The sequence below is a fragment of the Nilaparvata lugens genome, chromosome X (assembly GCF_014356525.2).
Source record: "Nilaparvata lugens isolate BPH chromosome X, ASM1435652v1, whole genome shotgun sequence".
In the NCBI taxonomy this organism is placed as follows: domain Eukaryota; kingdom Metazoa; phylum Arthropoda; class Insecta; order Hemiptera; family Delphacidae; genus Nilaparvata; species Nilaparvata lugens.
In genome coordinates this window covers 65785788-65798985 of record NC_052518.1, presented here as the reverse complement: position 1 = coordinate 65798985, position 13198 = coordinate 65785788, and the positions used below count along the sequence as shown (strand labels likewise).

The following is a 13198-nucleotide window of genomic DNA, read 5'->3' as shown; positions in this document are numbered from 1 at the left end:
TAAAATAAGCTGGAATTTGTGTGCTAGTCTTGATTTCCTGTAATTATTGGATATAAGCTGCGAAATTTTATTTTTTTTAAATAAAAATAAGATACAAAGCCGAAGAGAAGTCTCAATTGAATTGGACGGATGATCTCACACATTGAATAAATAAAAAAGGCAAATATGTTACCATGTTTTTGTTAATATTGATTGGGTTTCATGCAAACAGGTGACTATAGCTTTACTTAGTTCACAATGCTATTTTTTTCGGTACCTTTGTACTCAATATAATTTCAGTGTCTATTTGATTACGCTACCCTAGATAAAATGCTATTGAACTAACTACACTATATAGCATAAGTTCCATGCTCTGTACCAATGATATGAAGAAGTAGACATTTTCCACAGAAAAACTGAACGCGTGAATAGAATTGAAGGTTTCTGAATCAACTTGGAGTGTAGGCCTACTTGTGCTACTGTGCTGCATTCAACTTTAAGACAGCACTAAACATGGCGACATTTTTTCAGTTGTTCCACATTGTATATTGATATGAAATGAACAATCGAAAAAAAAATCAGCAATACTAAATGATAAAATTGATTTTATATGAGAATCAGCAGAATTAACATTCTAACATTTTCCTTGAAAATATTCTAGATTCGATTTAAATAACAGATTTTGAAGAAAAGATTTATCTTCAAATGTATTGTACTGTATATGTAATTAATGAAAACATTTTTTAAACAAAACTTGGAGCGTTTGACTGTCATAAAAACATGGCAGAATTCATATGGCAGAAGAAAAATGAGAATTCTTATTGTATTCAAAGGACCACATACTTGAACAAAAGTACGTAAGTTACTTTACTATTCTCCAAAAAACCTTCTCACTCATTAGTCATGTTCCCTTAGTGATAACTTTGCATTCATAAGTGGTTGGAGTGGTTCCAATATGTAGTATATTCAGACACGTTTCAATCAAGTTAGGGGTCAAGTTCAGAGCTAGCAACTATCAGATTCAAATGCCACAGAATATACTGGTAACCCATAAACAGGAAAGACAAAGGAACAATCAATCAGGTTGAAAGGGTGTGACAATAAATTGGTCCAGACTAAAGAGTGAAAATAAACCTGGGTGTCTACAGATGAAAAAACATTGCAATAGTAATTTTCCAGAATGCGTCTTTATTTGTTGTGGCTGAGGAATTAAAAAAAACTCCAAATATATGGGCAGACAATAGCGAAGAGTGTTTCTGGTTTGGCCAAAGGTACGATAATATTATAAATATTTAGCAAAATATTTAGAACAGTTAGGATAAAATATGTTTTATAAACTTTATTCTACTAGTGAGAATCGACAACGTAAAACGTATCAAAAATTTGTCCATCAGTAGAAACTATAAACCGAAGACATAAATAGTAAAATTTGCAGCTTGTTCAATGGTCTATGTCTACGATTCCCAAGAACTAAAGTATATCTCTACACCACAGTGTGTGAAATGATACTTTAAAGAATATAAGAAGTTATTATGAATAGCAAGGGCTACTTTTAATGACCCTTTTATTGCTTCACAAACACATTTTACTTTTTAAAACCACAAACAGTTTTCTCAGATTAACTATTAAAACACATAAAGAAGCACAAGACCTATATATATATTTCGGGCAATTTATTCCATATTCTGATGCACACATGAAATGAACATATATATTGACCAATTCGAAAATGATTAAAATTAAAACAGCATATATGCAAAACATGAATTTGCACCCCATTATTTAACAATTTTATAATTTGGTCGAAAATTGGATTGTGTGCCTCAGCAAATATTTAATGTTTATTTTATGTGTACACCAGGAGATGAGATAATTTTCCCTGAAATATAAAAGTGCTTTTTAATTTTTAAGATTATTTTAATAGTTTGAAGATTTTTTTGTGTTTTTGAAAAGAAAAAGGTGTTTTCAAGCAAAAAAGAGAACTATGAAATACGGAGGGACTTCAATGAGTAACGGGACAAATTACATTTATCAAATACGGCTGAATTGATCCACTTGAAACTTCCAGAAAATGGAGTTGACAACCTTATGATGACATCTAAGTAGTTGTTCAATATTTTGTAAGGATACCGTGAGACAAAAACGTGCAAATAAATACTTCTCAAAAACGGCTTACCGAATTCAATCAGTAAAAAACATTAGTTACTTAAAAAAATATTCCTAAACAACACTTAAGTAGAGCGTGCACTAGGTCGGTGGAGCGGCGCGACGCGGCGCGGAGAATTTCAGACCTAGAATTAAATACATGTGATCCAAGTCCAAAAACTGACCGCGCTCCTAGTGCACGGAGGTCAGGTCGGAAAATTTCGTGAGGGCTCGGCTGTTTCCGAGCTCTGCTTCTTTCAAACATGGCCAGGCTACAGTAACTATAACCATAGTCGATTTGTTTTGTTGAATATTGCTTTTTCTCATTGTACTTTTGTTTGTTGTGAATATATTGAATAAATGAATAAAAAAGTTACTGGTTATTGAACGAGCGTTATCGAGTTCTCACTTTTGACTTACTGAAGGCGAAAGTCGTTGTCCGTCTGTTTGTACAATTACTTCAGAAAGGATTGTTCAATCAGCTTAAAGTTTGAACACGTATTATTCGAACAGGACAAGTTCATTGGACAACAAAATTGACACACTCCTTCGTCCTTTTTCAGGATATAAAAATAACATTGAAAGTGAATAAGAAAAAATTGTTATGATTCATCATTTAGTCATCTGAAGAATTTATTGCATGCAATTATACTACAGTTTTACCATTCATTCATTAATAACATCAGCTGAGGCAATTTAAGAGCTATCACACGCTCTGACACACGATTTCAGCTGGTTAATATACAACATAATAATTATTGTGAATTATTCACAACTCTTACATCTAATGGCTTACATCAAAATGATATGGCTTGATATATCAATGTGCGGTTTCTGTCATTAATTTTCGTTTGAAACTCTGTATCAAAAAAATGTATAATGAATTTGTTTTCATATAAGCATATTTAAGATGTTGAAGCGACAGAGTAAGTTAATATTTGAAGAGTAGTTTTTAATTTCAAATTAGAACTCTAAGTTCAACAACTATGTCTTAATTCAAATCGCAATTGCCAAGTCTACGTCACGAATAACTAGTCCAAAACGGCGCCGCGCAGCGCACGGACCTTCCATTTTCCGCTCTCGCGCCGCCCCACCAACCTAGTGCACGCGCAGCTTTATCCATTCTTTCCGCTAAATTTTTAATATCCTTGGCATAAACGCTTTTTTTTGGGGTGATCTCAAAGACACTTTTACACATGATTTTGACTTCTCCATTGGATTGAAAATGTTTCAGTTTCAATGCGTTTCATTGGAAACTTTCCAAGTTCACTTCATTTTTTTAAATAGCAACTTTATTTTTTTAAATAGGAAGGTGGTCATGCGACACATGATTTCGATACGGAATTCCCAGAAAAAATGAATGGCGAAAGCCGCATATCGATATCTCAAACCGTTTCAAAGAAATTCACATTATTAATCAGTACCACTTATTTTCATTTTCAATTTCAAGAAACCGCATATCGATATCTCAAAGGCACAAAGGCACACCGGAGAAACGCATTTCGTGAAGCCCTTTTCATGAAACTTATTTCATGCAATCCGTTTCACTCGCGCATGCATACAAAAGAAACGTTCCCTGCTTACTCTTATCAGTCGATTGCGAGCAACTCTCGTTTCACGTTTCCTGAAACTTTTTTCACGAAACGCGTTTCTCCGGTGTGCATCCCGCCAAACCGTTTCGAAGATATTCACATTATTAATCAATACTATTCAAAGCAGAAAGGAAAGAAAAAAGTTTGAGAACAGCTTAGTATCTCATAAAAAAATTGATTTCAAGGTGGATGTGATTCGGGATCCTACTCAAATTAAAAATACTACTTTACTTTGACTTTAAAAATCTGGTCCGCTATCTTGGATCCGCTATTTTGAATGCAATTTTATTTTTTAAAATACGAAGGTGGTCATGCAATACATGATTTCAATATGGAATTTCAAGACAAGAATGAATTACGAAAACCGCAGATCGATATTTAAAACCTTTTCGAAGATATTCACATTATTAATCAATACCACTTATCTATTTCATTTCTGATTTGCATGGTTTTGATTTATAATGTGAATATCTTCCAAACGGTTCGAGATATCGATGTCCGGTTTTCACCATTCATTTTGCCTTGAAATTCCATATTGAAATCATGTATCGCATGACCACCTTCACATTTAATTAAACAAAGTTGCATTCAAAATGGCGGATCCAAGATGGCGGACCAGATTTTTGAATTCATAGTAAAGTAGTATTTTTAATTTCAGTAGGATCCCCAATCACACCTACCTGGAAATCACATTTTTATGAGATACTAAGCCGTTCTCATACTTTTTTCTTCCCTTTCTGCTTTGAATAGTATTGATTAATAATGTGAACATCTTCGATACAGTTTGAGATATCGATATGCGGTTTTCGCTATTCATTTTTTCTTGAAATTCCGTATCGAAATCATGTATCGCATGACCACCTTCCTCTTTAAAAAGACAAAGTTTCATTCAATATAGCGGATCCAAGATGGCGGACCAGATTTTTGAAGTCATAGAAAAGTAGTATTTTCAATTTTAGTAGGATCTTCAATCACACCCACCGTCAAATTACCTTTGTGTATGAGATATTAAGCCGTTCTCGGACTTTTCACCAACCCTGTATTATATAAACTAACACATTTTTATCCTATGTAAAGTGGCCTATCGTGACGTTTCGAAATATTTCTCCACTAATATGTCTGCATAAACCTCTATTGAGTGAATAGACCCTCTATTTTTATGTTGGGATCTTCAATTGGACACACATTTCTTAACCCCAATCCTCCCAAAACTCTAGAAACCAATGAAGATTTTACAACACGCCACAATATTATCAACTAAAGTAATAGAACATTATCAATAATTGATCAATTCTTGAACAATTCAACATGAAATAATTGTTTCGTTACTGTACTTTTCACAACATACTATCTCCATGTAATTTAATGGATTTTAAGACAATGAAATGACAATTACTTAATCAATGAACATTAATAACAATGTACTTTATGAGGAAGTGTGAAATTAATTTTTCCCACATTAAAACAATTTGACATGTAAACTGGAGCGAATCAAGAGTTAGTGACAAGGACTTGCCAATTGTTGGAATTTTATGGAAGTTATCAATTTTCATTATTAAATACAGAGCTGTACTCGTCACACGTGATATTTCATTTGATATAAACAGTAGAACTTTAATCATCACAATTGCTTACAGAAAGAATTACTTGGAATTTCCACAGATTTCTACAAATCTCGGTTATAATCAAAAACATCAAAACGGTTTAAGCAAAGTTTAAGCTATAAAAAAAGTATTAATTCTGCTATAACCAAATTAAATAATAAGAAGTGTATTAGATCTCCTACATGTATAATGTTATGAAGAAAAGAATTGACTCATGTAGGCCTACGGGATAAAAAATACACGAGTGACGCATCATCGAGTCTGAACTACTGAACTGATTAATTTCAAATTTTGCATATTGATTCTTGATTCACCGAGGATGGTTAAAGGCCTGTTTTCAGTTCTTCAAGATTTCAGTACGCCAAGTTTCCAGTTTGTCAAGTTCACAATTTGTCATGTTTTCGGTACATCAAATTTTCAGTTGACGTTATCAATTCGCAGTTTCCAATGCGAAATATTTCTCCACTAATATGTCTGCATAAACCTCTATTGAGTGAATAGACCCTCTATTTTTATGTTGGGATCTTCAATTGGACACACATTTCTTAACCCCAATTCTCCCATGATGGCCTAAACTCTAGAAACCAATGAAGATATTATATATCCATATATATCCATCTATATATCCACCTATATCCATCTATCTATAATATTATAAAGGAAGGAATTGGCTTATACATGTAAGGGATAGGAAATACACGATTGCCGCAATATCACCACTGAACTAATCAAGTAATTTGCTTGCATTTTAACATAACTATTTTGAATTGACAGAGGATGGATGAGCTTATTTTCATTTTTATTAATCAATTAATTTTAATTTTATAATTGAATCAAATCTATTAAATTTGTGGTTAAAAGTTCATGCCCAACCAAACAGAGCTTATCAACTCTGATGGAAATCATCCACGAGATTATGACGAAATTATAAATAATTATTCTATTTTTTATGTTTCCTGGAAATAAAGAGATTGCATTTTACAACAGAAATTTACATCAGTACCAAGCACGGGTTACCAGCTGATAATAAATATAGTAGTCCAAAATAAGGACTATCATCACGAAAATTTCCAACCCTAGAATATCTATGTACTTGGAATTCAGAGAATTTAGATACAAATATCTTTACAAAAATATGCTACAATTATTGTTTCTTCTACGTCCTAATTAAATTCTGTAGTGTGTTCTGAATAGTTCTAGCTTATCTATTATTCCATGCAATTTCAAATTCAATTCAAAGATCCTTAGAGTCTACCTCAATTTTCTAAACCATTTTATTTCTTTGCTGAATGTGATACCCATATAAGTTTCAGGCTTATAGGAAGCTTTGGGTAGGTTCCGATCCCTCGGGAACAAATTTTGAAACTCATTGACTACAAGGTTCTGTTATTATATTTATGAAGAATCGCCACAATGGAAGCTTGTTCGGAATATAAAGCGTAAAACAATAAATATCACATCCAATGAAGAGGCCAATAAAATTAAAAGATATTGATCTTACTCAACCTCATCAAAACAGTATGAAACAATATCCTCCCATGTTGCATTTGGTAAAGAATAAACCGTAATTGAAGAAATGTTTGAAATTGCTCTTGATAGAAAATTAGCCATTCAAGGGATAAATTAGTAGTCAATCTGAAAAAGGATTAAACCTATTAACAACATTAATGAGTGTGCTGTACTGAAACTAGTAACATTTACAAGTGATTTGTATGAAATTGAGGTAATTATGAAAGAGTGCGGATCTTGAATGCCTTGAGCCACTCACTGAACTGCACTGATAGTGGAAAGAATCGCGTGTCTCTCATAACACAATAACAAAAATAGATTCTCGATTCAAAGATCTATCTATCAATCGATAGTACATGATGTAATCAGATTGAAAAATTTTTATTGTTAGGACTCATTGACTGAAGTTAAAAAATTGTGATTTTTGGGACGAATATTTGTAGAACTAGAACTTTAATATTCTCTAAAACTCATACAATGAATCTGATTGAAAGGAATATAAGAAAACTTGATGAAACAAAAATTCATCAACAATTTACATTATATAATTATCCGGTTACAATGATTCTATTGCGATTAAAAGGATTTTCTACAACGAATTTAGAGTTGGAAAGTTAGAAATTGAGTTGGCTCAGAATACCACAGTGATTTTTCAGTCTTGTTACCCAGTTGTCAATCAATTTATGAAACAGAAATTCTGTTGCAATAAAAATGTATAGTTGTTAAGAGAAATACACTTTTTCATTACTAATTTCTTAGTAACTCGATAATATCAGAGACGAATATATAAGTATCTTTACGATATTATTAACAACATCACTCTGTACATTACATACTTCTACATTCCTATATTTTACATAAGATTATAATGTGAATATATTGGTGGTAGCTGGTAGTGAATCCTGGTGTACTATGCGAAAGATATCAGTTGAAAATCAAAATATAATTTTATTGAATTGAATATTAGAGTTATAGCAACATTAAACAGAGAAGCTAATATTCCTGAATGTTATTGTGCACGAATATCATTCCCAATGACATTGATGGAAGAGTGGAAGAGGAAGAAGAAGAAGAAGAAAAAGAGGAGGAGGAGGAGGAGGAGGAGGAGGAAGAAGAAAAAAAGGAGAAGAAGCGAGGAGAGAGGGAGATAAAAAAGAAGATAGAATAAAATTTCATATGCACAAACAGCATGGTGATGTAAACACCCTATGACTGAGAGGTATATTACACCTTGGTACAATTGACCCTTAGTTGGCATTGAACAAAAGATATGTTGACAATATAAAACATGTTAAGTTCAGCTGAAAACTGATTATCGCACGTAAGTTTTCAATGTTTGACGATGCTGTCCGTCAAGGCATCTATCCGTTAAGATTACGTTTTTATCATCGTATTTGACGTAGGAGAATATTATTATCATCACTGTGTATCATAGACTCTGTGAAGTAATTGCGGACAGGTTTCTTCTCATCAATTTTGTGACGTACGCTTCTAATTAACTTGGCCTACTTGCATCAATTGAGTTGAGGGGCCCTAGATACTTCCCACAATACAAACTATCTTGGAAAATGGGATTTTCACGATAATACGATATAGCTATAGACACAGAACGAGGTTATATCGAAAAGTTCCAGCAGGATAGCAGCATTCGTCCTCCAACCAAGGAGCTGAGCTATAGCTAGCCCCGTTCTCAAACTGGCTTATAAAACAGGCTAACAAGGAACATTAGTTTCAAACATTCCAGTTTTGTAACTTTGAGAGTGCTTGATAATATACTTTTCAACTCTGTTTTATTTTCAGTCGTCTTACATTTTCTCAATCATCATTTCAATTAGAACCTAATCGAAAGTAGATTATTTCGATTAACGATATAAGAGAGGATTAAAAGAGGATTGAAGAGGATTGAACTTGATTTAAAAGGAGAGATGATACTTGGGGACCAAAGGTATATTACGTGAGATCCTTCGATCCTTCGATTTACAATTCGTAATAATGTTCAGAAATGTATTTTTTCCGACAATTGGTTGAGTGGACAGTTCTCAGTATCATCAATTATTAATTAGTAGAGATGTACAGTCGTTTGAAATTTTGCAACTATAATAGATGGTGACAATAAGTGGGTGATGTAGGAGCACTTCATATCGCAAAAATCAATTGACTGTATAGTCCCCAAAAAGGACATAAATTAACTATATAGTTATAATTCTATATAAAACCTTTACCTAAGTAACGAACCACAAAACGATATTTTTATGTTGGAACATTCTGAGGAAAGTGAACTGAGAAGAAATCAAAACAATATTGAGAAACGGAATCAGTGAATCCTAAATCATTTTCAAGTGCTAGGAAAAACCAGTTGGTGATCGCGACTCGCAACCAGAGAGTACCCTATAGAATGTACATTCTATCCTCACTGCTCGCCATCCACTGGTGGGTTGGGAGAATATAGAATGTACATTCTATACTCACTGCTCGCCATCCACGGGTGGGTTGGGAGAGTATAGAATGTACATTCTATCCTCACTGCTCGCCATCCACTGGTGGGTTGGGAGAGTATAGAATGTACATTCTATCCACACTGCTCGCCAACCACGGGTGGGTTGGGAGAGTATAGAATGTACATTCTATCCTCACTGCTCGCCATCCACGGGTGGGTTGGGAGAGTATAGAATGTACATTCTATCCTCACTGCTCGCCATCCACTGGTGGGTTGGGAGAGTATAGAATGTACATTCTATCCTCACTGCTCGCCATCCACTGGTGGGTTGGGAGAGTATAGAATGTACATTCTATCCTCACTGCTCGCCATCCACTGGTGGGTTGGGAGAGTATAGAATGTACATTCTATCCTCACTGCTCGCCATCCACGGGTGGTTGGGAGAGTATAGAATGTACATTCTATCCTCACTGCTCGCCATCCACTGGTGGGTTGGGAGAGTATAGAATGTACATTCTATCCTCACTGCTCGCCATCCACGGGTGGGTTGGGAGAGTATAGAATGTACATTCTATTCTCACTGCTCGCCATCCACTGGTGGGTTGGGAGAGTATAGAATGTACATTCTATCCTCACTGCTCGCCAACCACGGGTGGGTTGGGAGAGTATAGAATGTACATTCTATCCTCACTGCTCGCCATCCACTGGTGGGTTGGGAGAGTATAGAATGTACATTCTATCCTCACTGCTCGCCATCCACTGGTGGGTTGGGAGAGTATAGAATGTACATTCTATTCTCACTGCTCGCAACCCACTGGGGGGTTGGGAGAGTATAGAATGTACATTCTATCCTCACTGCTCGCAACCCACTGGGGGGTTGGCAACCAGTGTTCTAAAACCAATCAATTTCAAATCTCAAATACTTATTTACACGGTTTGTTGACAAATACATTCTTCTTCGTTCTTCTTAATCAAAACAGGATGCATTTTACTTCGACCTGCTTAAGAAAAACAGGATATCAACTTAAATAGACAGTATCTATTCGAATGGTAAATCTCTTTGTTATAGTTGAACTCATTCATTAATTTCAATCATAGTCAACATTTTTATATTTATTTATCATGAATTAATTGTGTATAATTCGATTAATATTTTTCTTTTAAAACCAACACATTCGTTGACAGCAAGTCTCCTACAGTACAAGACTTCTTATCTTCCAGATTTCTACAGCAATACAGTGTTTTGATTTTATTGACTTCATGTTTTGAGTTTCATTCGTTTTCCAAGTAAATGGATCTTGCAATCATGAATGATGAAGTTTACATTTTTATTGAATTAACAATGTCGCCTTTTTGATTCTAGTTAAGAACGTCCTTGTTCATAATTCGACAATTGAAAAAAATTGAAGATAGTTTATTCAAAACAGTCACAAAAGCGACATTAATTTTTATGTGGTTCACGTGACATTGCTTTCAGTGTATGTTAAATGTTTTAGGTCTCATCTAGTGCAAATGTTGTAAAGATATGCTGATTTAAAATTCGAATTCTTATAACTAGATGTTCCACGATTTCTAGAGAACATTTATCACCAGTTCTTATGGAAGTAAATCTAAAATTTAGGATGATTTTCCAAAGATGATGTTTCAAAAATTTATTTTTTCAAATTGAACCCACGTATTAACAGTATTAACAGCTAGTGAAAGCTGAAGATTCAAAGAATGAAAATAGTTGTTCTAATTGTACAGAATTTGTTAAATGAAATCGATTATCGATTATCAACAATCTGTAAGATAATTTTGTTTACATTTTCTGTTTAAGAGGCTAGTTGACTATATTGAGCTGGTACATTTTTTTCTGTTTCTGTCTAGCACATTAAAAAAAGGATTCCTTTGGTTTGTATGATAGTGTTCAAGTATTTACAGACTGTAATAGTTTAACCAATCCCGTTAGAATCAATGGCATTCTCTTTGTGTTCAGCAGAGTAGAAATTCATTTGAAAACAGTACTGAAGTGAGGAGGTGATTTATGCACCTTAGTGATAGCCTTCATTGAATACGTGATCTAATAATAATTTAATTTATTTATTAAGTTAATATTGATTACCAATTCACATCGATATTACAGATAAGAGAATAAAATTGATAAGAACTAACCTGTTTGATGGCAGATTCCAGGGATACTCCATTAGTTTTGACCATTTCTTCAGTGATGAATGATTCTTGAACTAGTTGATCAGATAGCAAGTTGTCATTGACATCAGCTGAGGAAGGCTTCACCACGTATTGCTGCATTCCGATCACCTGACAAAATGCAACATTCATTATAGAAGAACCACCAATAATGTGAAAGAGTTCACCAACGTGAAAAAACATTTCTTTACGTACTTTCATTCAATAAAAACCTAGCGCCAAGTTGGCTACTTAGCAATATTTACCTATCCTAAGTTACTAAAATTTAATTGCAAGTTGAGAATCATTTCATAGAAATCTATGATAATTGATTTTTCCGTTTCAGTGAGGGACAACATTTTTGACAATCACGGCACTAAACTAATATGAATGGTTTTGAGTCTTATTTTTATGGACAGATGTCCAGCAGGATCGCCTATGTGTTTTCATGATTATATTTAGTATTGGTATTGATGGAGTATGTCGCTATGAATTTACTACATACATAATCTATCTTCATTATTTGTAGCCATCATCTCGAAATCTTTTGCAATTTATGGGATTTCAGATCTTGGTGTAAATCAGAATTCTCGGCTTTCTCTGATGCATTCAGTGCATTCCGAAGAACTTAATTCTGGAATCTCTGAATTCTCCCTAGCACCAAGTACACCTTGCTATAATTTATGTGTAGTTCTTCACATTTTTCTTCATGTAAGATTTTCAGCCAAGAATTTAATCCAGTCAAACCCAGGTGCTAGACTATAGTTGACCAAGCGAAAATGGGTCTCTCAAGGCCACTGCAATGTTGCCACTGGTGGCCACCCCTCACTCGACCAGTCTATATACATTGACTATATTTCTACACCCTGAACATCGCTCTTTCCTTCTCATACCTTCCCTCTTCCTCTTTTCCGTCACTACCTGTCACAAATTCTTTTGAGCACGTCAGGTTCAAAAGTTCTATTGTGTCATTCTTTGAAGTTAGAACAATAACATCCCCCGTTACCTCCTCCCATCATCCGCTATATTCTTCAACATCATGAAATGAAGGAAAGAATATTGTTATGTATAATGTATAACTCTTTCTTGAGTCATGACATCAAGAAATACAATTTTATAATGATGATTAGATTTTTCTTTATAAATGCAACTATTTATAAACTGAGCTATCACTTCATAAAGGTTACTTGAAGACTTTTATAATAATCAATTGGAAGTGGAGTGATGTAATTTTATTTATTTTAGTCAATATTCTTGTAGTGCCCACTTCACTCTGCATTTTTCAATTTGCATGAATTCTCATTTGATTCCCATCACACTTCATCCAGGCTTTGGACAGAGAAGACAAGCAATACTCCCCACAATAACAATACTTCACTATCACACCCTCTCTCACACACACATTCACTTTCTCTCTTACTAGCCACCCTTAGTACAAAGTGGCAACAGTGTTTGTAGAGACGGGTGGTGGTGTCAAGAGCAAGCTTTGACCTTGAGGGACCCATTTTCGTTTGGCCAACTATAGGACATAGGAGATGTGAGACTTGCTTATTTATAATCGTTATTGGTATGGGGTTGTATGGTGTATTTTAGTGAACACAATATAGGTGCATATGCTTTCAATCCAATTCGATTCACCACTTCCTCGTCTATACTTTACTCGGTTGATAGATTATTGAATTTTTTCATCACTAATTCGAAATCCTTGACAACTGACACTTCACAGTCGTCAGAAAATAGAGCTACCGTCTGATCATAGAGTT

General features: G+C 34.2%; 1 protein-coding gene across 9 annotated transcripts in view; it reads right to left on the bottom strand.

The window, feature by feature from the left end:
• The window catches only part of LOC111055581 (RNA-binding protein fusilli), a 214938-nt gene that overhangs the window by 85435 nt on the left and 116305 nt on the right, over nt 1-13198 (bottom strand). For all 9 annotated transcript variants that reach the window (XR_005572973.1, XM_039441380.1, XM_039441381.1 and 6 more), the window contains one exon: nt 11421-11567. Coding sequence is in view for 8 of the 9 variants with exons in the window: in XM_039441380.1 (XP_039297314.1) it covers nt 11421-11567 (147 nt within the window). In the remaining variant the exon portion in view is untranslated. The remainder of the gene's footprint in view (nt 1-11420; nt 11568-13198) is intronic.